At 35.4% G+C, this 9110-nt stretch overlaps 1 protein-coding gene across 1 annotated transcript in view; it reads left to right on the top strand.

The window, feature by feature from the left end:
* inpp5b (inositol polyphosphate-5-phosphatase B) overlaps positions 1 to 9110 on the top strand; it is a 48368-nt gene that overhangs the window by 16957 nt on the left and 22301 nt on the right. Inside the window, exon 6 of the mRNA XM_016290387.1 lies at positions 3159 to 3234. Within this exon, the coding sequence (XP_016145873.1) occupies positions 3159 to 3234 (76 nt within the window). The remainder of the gene's footprint in view (positions 1 to 3158; positions 3235 to 9110) is intronic.

The following is a 9110-nucleotide window of genomic DNA, read 5'->3' on the forward strand; positions in this document are numbered from 1 at the left end:
ACCTTAAACCGCATAAACCCATTTCATTACACCAAATACACAAAATAATGTTCTTTTTAGCAACATCATATGACCCCTTTAATAAAAGTTTTAGATAACAGTAACAACACTGTCCTCAAGCACACTTTCTACAATATAAAGTGTTCTCAGAATTCATATTTGCAATATAGTTGTATACAGTTGGAAGGAAGATAACACTGGAATTTCGGTGTTATTGGCTGGAATAGTGAAAACATTATTAGCTAGTTGAGTCTAATTCTCAATCGATTGCTTTGTGTTAGACCGCTCTAGTCTGCGAACGGGAAGCGTCATGACGAATTCTACTATGGCGAAGGCTGTGCTCATGAATAATAATGAAGTGACGCCAGCGGCATATTTGATTGGCTGCAAAGCTGACGTTGGTAAATGAGCGCTTGTGAAGACTCGCGACTGGACGCTAGAGGAAGGTTACGAGGTGACGTCAGTATGACCGCATTAATATTCATGAGCCGAACCTTCAGCATAGTAGGACTCTGCCAAAAGCTATTTAGAGTCAAATGAACTCGAGTCGGTCCGTCTGTAACTACAGTCAGTCAGAATGCAAAAACAGGGAGATGTCTACTACGACTGGATTAAGTGGTAAGAAAAGTGCTCTCGGTTAGATATAAATGTAAACAAAGTAAACCGATAACTACAGAGATCTCTTTATGTATATAAATACGAACGTCTTTTCTATTAGTTCGGTTCGACAGGAACATTCCGAGTAGACATAAATATCTCGGTTCTTCTGGTGAAGTGTGTTAACTCTGGCTGTGTCTCAAAACCTAGTGAGCTGCCTACCTAGAGAGCACACTTCTAAAGCGCCGAAGATGCTGGAATGTTCTAACATTAGGAACACTTCTGATGTTCAGACATGCTGACTAGATAGGATTTGAAATAGAAACAATGTACAGGTGATAATCTGACCGGGTTGTATTTCTATGTATTTGCTTCTAACTTTATTTATTTGTTTCTTATTATTTGCTTGTTTATCACTAACATTATTAAGTATTATATATATGTATATATAATATTATTATTTTATTAGTATACATTATTATTTTCCGGAAACTTTCCATGGGAACTTAATCTGGGGAATTTTGGAAATACTCCAAGTTTGAAATTTACCAGGAATTTATGGGAATTAATTGGAACTTTATAAAACTGTATCATATACAAACATAAATCTAAACATTTTGTTTGATCATAGGCTCACATGCATGCAAACGAATACAAATTTTAAAAATGACATTTTTGGATTTTTTTGGGGGGGGATCTGTGATGCTTTTTCAGTATTTATAGATGAATAAAAACTTATGAACAGTGTTTATTCAAAGTAGGAATCTTTTCTAGCAATATATGTTTAATCTAACACATCCTTGTTGAATAAAAGTATTAATTTATTGTAAAAAAAAATAAAGAAAAGATACTGACCCCAAACTTTTGAATGGTAGTATATTGTTAAAAAATTATTTCTACAGGTATTTTAAATAAATGCTGATTAATTGGAACTTTATAAAACTGTATCATATACAAACATAAATCTAAACATTTTGTTTGATCATAGGCTCACATGCATGCAAACGAATACAAATTTTAAAAATGACATTTTTGGATTTTTTTGGGGGGGGATCTGTGATGCTTTTTCAGTATTTATAGATGAATAAAAACTTATGAACAGTGTTTATTCAAAGTAGGAATCTTTTCTAGCAATATATGTTTAATCTAACACATCCTTGTTGAATAAAAGTATTAATTTATTGTAAAAAAAAATAAAGAAAAGATACTGACCCCAAACTTTTGAATGGTAGTATATTGTTAAAAAATTATTTCTACAGGTATTTTAAATAAATGCTGTTTTTTTTTTTTATTTTACTCTTAATTTATCAAAGAATCCTGAAAAAAGGAATCACAGGTAATAAAAAAAATATTATTATAAATATTATATACCAAAATTGATAATAAATCAGCATATTAGAATGATTTCTGAAGACTCATGTGACACTGAGGACTGGAGTAATGATGTTCAAATATTCATGCTTTGCATTAAAACAGAAAACTATTATTTTAAATTGTAATACCGGTAATACTGCATAATATTATTGTTTTGTTCTGTATTTTTCATCAAATAAATGAAGGCTATGAAAATGAAAAAAATATATATAATAATTGTCAGTCTTTGTGAGACATTGGATTGTACTGGATATCAATTTTAACCTAAAATCTTGATGTTAAAAAAAAGTGTAATTCAAACTTTTTTTTCCTTTTCATTTGGACTGATGTCTCCTCACTTTCTACTTCATGAGTGTCTTTTTGAAATTTAAGCAGGGTATCTAGTCCATTCCAAGGTCGCAAAAACGACATGTTCATCAGAAATTAATTTATAATATCAAAGTGTTTAATCAAACACATAATGGGCAGTTTATTACAATTGCACTGAAACAGAAGTAGCAACAGATCTTGTCTTCTGTATTTTGACGTTCATCTGAGTGTAATAGACTATCTGTCGTTTCAACAAAAGGTCCAGTTTTGACATTTGGATTAAACATTACAAAGTCAAAAAAAGGGAACTTACGCACAAATAAATTGTACTGTAAATTTCATGCTGACTTTAATCAAGTCTTCATGTTTCTGGCTATGTCTTTCTTCATCGGCGTTGAAACATGTAGCTCGGCGCCAGCATAGTGCAGGCCAATATTAGCCAGTCAAAGCCGTATAAACGACTTGTTACCAAACTTTATTGTGTTAATGCAGCAACCATTGTTGCCAAACCTTTCCTTTGAAATTTCCTGCCCTGGATGAAATAGTTTTGAGGAAGCTTATGTTTGTTTTTAGTCCCTCCCACATTCCTCTTTTCTACACCCTCATGACTTCTGATTCATGATGGCACAGTAACACTTTGACCTGTTCTGCTCCGCTTGTTATCAGAGGAGATCATCTCTTACAAATTGCTGTAGCAAACTCGCTTTTAATACGATCAGGAATTTGAGTGCTAGAAAAGAGCTGTAGGACTCACAGTTCCTGAAAAACTCTCCCCTGAAATTATGAGATATCTGCCTTGTGTTTAAGTGCTGGTTATGTAATGCTGTAGACTAATCTGAGTTGAGCTTTGTCTGTGAAATCTGTCTCCACTTTTGCAGAAAGAGCAGACGCAGCCAACAACAGCGGACAGAAGAAAGAGGACGAGCGGACCAGAGGAGACGGTGTGCATGAAAGGTACATTCCCCACTTTATTGCAGACACAGTTAGCTCGGGTCATTTTTATGTTGTTTTCGTAAAAGCACACACACACTATGTGTAGTTCTAACAATTCTACTTCTCCTGGCTGTTCCTGATTTAAACCAGGACCTGTCAGCTGTCGGCCTGTGGGCCAGATTCAAGCCCGTCGATCAGTTTTAGTAGACTGTCCTATTGATTTAGATGAAATCACTGCTGCCTGGTACCAGAAACCAAACTAGCTACTAGACTTATACAGTATATTTTCAGTTATAGTAAATATGTTTTAAAAGCATGAATCGGCACATTAGTTGTTTTTTATATAATGTTTAAAGAAAGGGTCAATGTACGCACATCCAAAAATGTCTTGGCCAGGTGTAAGACCAAAAGGTACATCAAATAATAGAAAAAAGACGGCAACGGTGTGTTTATCTGACGAAGATCTTTGACCGAAACGTTGCTATTTTAAACTTTTTTGAATAAAGGGAGAATAACAGTGTGCAGATCTTTTACTATTATTTGATTTAATGCATCGTCATTCATGGCGACAATTTGCAGATAAATCTTCAGTCATTAAAACGTGATCACAACAATTGAAACCGTGTCATGTCAGCTCACTTGTGCAATGATGTGTCATATTCTATCAAAGAGAAATCAATGACAACAATAAAAACTTTTATTCTGTTTTAGCATTATTTGTTAGAGTGTGAAGTCATATTTAACCAAAAATCGTAATACCTTAAAATAATACTTCCACATTGTGTTTATTTTAGTGCTGTCAAAAATAGCGTGTTAATGCAGGTGATTAATTTTTTCAGTTTAACGCGTTAAAAATATTTAACGCAATTAACGCAGTGGGGCGGGGCTGTAGGATTGGTCACCTCACTCACAACTGCGATTAAAGCTGCCTTAAAACTGTGCATGCATGTAATATGTTATGTTATGGTTTAAGAACATGTCTCTGAAATGGTTTTCACCATTAACACACTAACACACCCGATTTAACTCGTCAGCTCATTAGTAGATTTTAAGACCTGAATTGGGTCAGAAACGGTAAAGAGAGTTGAGAGAAAATACAGTGCGTGTTAGATCCACGTCATGTTCAGCAGAGGCAACTCTTAAAAGGGGTCATATGATGTTGCTAAAAAGAACATTATGTTGTGTATTTGGTGTAATGCAATGTGTTTATGCGGTTTAAGGTTCAAAAAAACACATTATTTTCCACATAATGTACATTATTGTTTATTCTCTATGCCCGCCTTTCTGAAACGCGTCGATTTTTACAAAGCTCATCGGTCTGAAAAGCGAGGTGTGCTCTGATTGGCCAGCTATCCAGTGCGTTGGGATTGGCCGAATACCTTAAGTGTGTGACGGAAATGTTACGCTCCTTACCATATTGTGTTTCCATGTGTCCCGGCGCGATGAGACAAAACCAATAAAACCCCTTACAAATGAGGCATTTGTTGCATCCAGTGAGGACATAATTACTGATTATAATGACTTGTACTGTGTTTTTACGCTTTGCGTTGCGTATTGCACCGCATAAACATAAAACCATGTCTGCATTTGTGATCGGAGAAATGACAAACAACAAGCGCTACTCTACACTGCTCAAAACTCGCGTTTGAATCATCAGTGGATTCGACAAAGGAGGCTTGCGGCACCCACATGTGACGACCCCGGGCTGGACTCCGCTTCGTCCACAGTGAAAGCCGATCTGGCGATCCACAGCGCAAAGTTGATGTATTTCCTCAGCGACCAGCACGGATCAGCTCCAGGCATGACGAAGCGATATCGTCCTCTTTTGGAAGACCAAACAAAGTAGTTTCGCTTTCACAATGAAACGCACAGCATCTCCATAACATGGCGGCAGCGGCAACAATACTACAGCAAGAATAAAAGTTACGCCTTCTTTCTTTGCGTGAACATTTGGGCGGCGTTATGCAAATCCTCCCACATAGTGACGTAGACATGTGGGAGCATGTTAGAACGAGCCATTTTAGGTAGGCGTGGTTGACTCTTTAACTTTTATAAAGAATATCTCTTTGGATTTGATACTTTAGTCTTTGCAACTTTACAGATCTTCTTTATGCACTTCTTTAGAGCTTGTAACACTCCAAAGAGAAAGGAAAACTTGAAATCAAATCATATGACCCCTTTAAAGCAATAGCAGGCAAATAACCTACTATTAACCTGTGCAAATAAATTACCAATGGTTAAATATTAGGAGTGGCTCGATACCATTTTTTCAGAACCAATCCCGATCCGATACCAAAAATTCTGAATAACAGACGATACCGATACCAGCGCAGTATATATTTATAAAAATCAGTGTAGAATTTCTATACCTCAGTGTGTTGACCTGATCATCACTCTTCTATGTGTTACACACAATCTACTAAATATAGACAACTGCATTATAAAGAAAAGTAATTATTATAAAGAAAATGAAAAAATATATAATCATAATCTATGACAAAAATACTATTATGAACTAGGTTAGTGGATAATTCAGTAGTAAAAGTTACTCTAGAAAAATCGTGATGCACAATCATTTTATAAACTCTAAACATTTAGTGAAAAAACTATGTAGTGGGGAGCAAATAAAAGTAAATAGGTGTAGGACTAAATCTGGTAAAATGTTGCTCACATTGCACATTGCTCTTTGTATTGTTGTAATATACATTAATGAAAAACAATAAATATATGTATATATAAATATATACTATAAAATTAAAAGACCTTTCTTTTAAATGTATAGCACAGTAATGAGGCAGCAACATATGATAGATAAGATACTAAAGCCACTAAACTCCAGCGAGATAAAGTCCTTTTATGCAAAACCATTGATCTTTATCTACAGATCAAGTATAATTATAGGAACACTGAATCATCTTGATGAGAGTTTTATCGTCTTGACTGTCGTAACCAAACGGGACGCGCAGTTTGAACACTGAATGAAGGATGACTGACAGCCGCAGCAGAGAGGAGAGTTTACGTGAACTTGACTTAAATATTCATCTGTACCTCACATTATACTACGGAACGGCTTCAGAACACTTGGAATATAGTGCACAAAAACTTTATTGTGCTTTATAATGTTTTTGTGCCTTTCGTGGGGCTTAACAATAACACATAATTGTTTACGCACAATATCGGATTTGGATCGGTCTCGTTGGAACGATACCCCGATCCGGCAGAAAATGCCAGTATCGGAGCGGCACACCTCTATTAAATATTAGGGGGGGATACTACGGAACGGCTTCAGAACACTTGGAATATAGTGCACAAAAACTTTATTGTGCTTTATAATGTTTTTGTGCCTTTCGTGGGGCTTAACAATAACACAGAATTGTTTACGCACAATATCGGATTTGGATCGGTCTCGTTGGAACGATACCCCGATCCGGCAGAAAATGCCAGTATCGGAGCGGCACACCTCTATTAAATATTAGGGGGGAAAAAAATATTTTATAGGGACATCAGTAGTGTTGGTATCAGTGATACTGGCTTTCAGACATAAAAAAGATGGCATTAAACAAATATTAAAAATATACTGTCTTTATGTTGTTTGTACATTGATCTGAAGATTGAATGTGAAATTATTGCAATGTGAAAGTATATTTAAGGACTTTAATGTTAGGTGGGATTAATTGCGATTAATTTTTAAGAAAAAAATGTGCGATTAATTGGTTAATTTTTTTAATTGATTGACAGCACTAGTTTATTTACATTAATTACTTTTTATTTGTTTTTTTTGCTTTTCAGCCAATTAAATCTTAATCTGTCCTTTCAAGAGGAAATTGTTGCATCTGGATGTAACATATTGCTTGTTGTTTCATCATATGGGTGGAAGAAAAAAAATCGATTCACATATGAATTGCGGTTTTGTCTTCTACTACTTTCACAAATTTCAAAAAGCAATTTTAAGTTTTAAATTGTTTTACTTTGCTGTACTACTGAATGCTATTGGCATGTTAGAGTATTAATGAAACATGCATGAATGAGAAAATAAAGAATGGAATGTGTTTGATGGTAAAATCAGCTACTATACTAAGTACAATAAGCCGCAATGACGTGCTCGCGCTGATGGACACACATCCAAACCACACGTATAGAAAGCCTGTGTTCTGACGATTTGTGCTAGCCGCTCAGATTGTGCTACCTCCCATTAAAAAGATAGGTAGCACAAATGGATAGTGAAAAATTCTACCTATCAGTTTGTGCTACCAGCATCTTATTCATGTGGTTTGAGGCTTTTTTTAATGTCCACACCTACCCTAACCCTAAACTTACCCTTAAAACAATGCAAATATATTTTTGGTTAAATCTTAATCTGTCCTTTCAAGAGGAAATTGTTGCATCTGGATGTAACATATTGCTTGTTGTTTCATCATATGGGTGGAAGAAAAAAAATCGATTCACATATGAATTGCGGTTTTGTCTTCTACTACTTTCACAAATTTCAAAAAGCAATTTTAAGTTTTAAATTGTTTTACTTTGCTGTACTACTGAATGCTATTGGCATGTTAGAGTATTAATGAAACATGCATGAATGAGAAAATAAAGAATGGAATGTGTTTGATGGTAAAATCAGCTACTATACTAAGTACAATAAGCCGCAATGACGTGCTCGCGCTGATGGACACACATCCAAACCACACGTATAGAAAGCCTGTGTTCTGACGATTTGTGCTAGCCGCTCAGATTGTGCTACCTCCCATTAAAAAGATAGGTAGCACAAATGGATAGTGAAAAATTCTACCTATCAGTTTGTGCTACCAGCATCTTATTCATGTGGTTTGAGGCTTTTTTTAATGTCCACACCTACCCTAACCCTAAACTTACCCTTAAAACAATGCAAATATATTTTTGGTAGCACAATCTGATAGGTAGCATGTTTCGTCGGTACACCGGCTCTCTCAGACAGCATGCAATCCCAAATTCAGTTCTTTTTCGCAACTTATTGCACTTGAATGGTCAAATACAGACACAGTTATGCCAAAATGTGCCATTGGCTGGAGTATTCGTGTAAACACAGTCTGCCATGTTCTATGCGAACGTAAACAGTTAGGAGAAAATTGGATGTTTATCAGTATATTAAATCCGCACATTTGTTCTTAAAGTGACCGCAACCTAATAAACTGTTGCTGTCTGTTTTATTAATGTTTTTTCATTAATGCATCAAACAACAAAAAAAAAGAGAAAATCACTAACTGTTTTTGAATGAATGACTTAATTCATACAATGAAGACTATGCAGTATTTTTTACATTTGATTGTTCAATTTAGTATTTCTTACTACATGTTAAATAAACCTGGGTTACTGTACTGAAAAACTAATTTGTATATTTTTTTCTATTGTATTGGATTAATTTTTTTGTAATTTGCTTTTTCGTTGGGTCTTACAAGGGTACTTGTGATCTTACAAGGGTAAATAAAGAACTGGTTGTTTCAAAAAGTTTTGCATAGTATTTTCTTTACTCTTTACTTCAAAAACTATGTCTAAGAAGGGTAATATTTTATGTATTTGAGACTGATGTGGGAACGATGAAGAGAGAGAGGGCAAACATTTTGCATTTTAGGTCAGCATTGCCGTCTAATCAGCCAATGCTGTCTTAAATAGCCTGCATAGCACTAGGCTTGCCGCGATAGACGGGGCTGACGGTGATACCGTTGTTAAGCCGCAACAGCGGTTACGTCATTTGCCCACCGCGTCACCGACCCCCACCGTCATTTAGATTTTTTTTATAGTAATAAAAATAATTTAGTTCAGTAAAAGAACAGACACTACAATTAAAAACTGAACGCGGCTGCTCAATGCAGCATGCCGAACGACAGTCGCATCACAGATCAGATTTCATTTCTCCAGTGAGG

This window comes from Sinocyclocheilus grahami, unplaced genomic scaffold, assembly GCF_001515645.1.
Source record: "Sinocyclocheilus grahami isolate Dianchi unplaced genomic scaffold, SAMN03320097.WGS_v1.1 scaffold258.1, whole genome shotgun sequence".
Taxonomy (NCBI): Eukaryota; Metazoa; Chordata; class Actinopteri; order Cypriniformes; family Cyprinidae; genus Sinocyclocheilus; species Sinocyclocheilus grahami.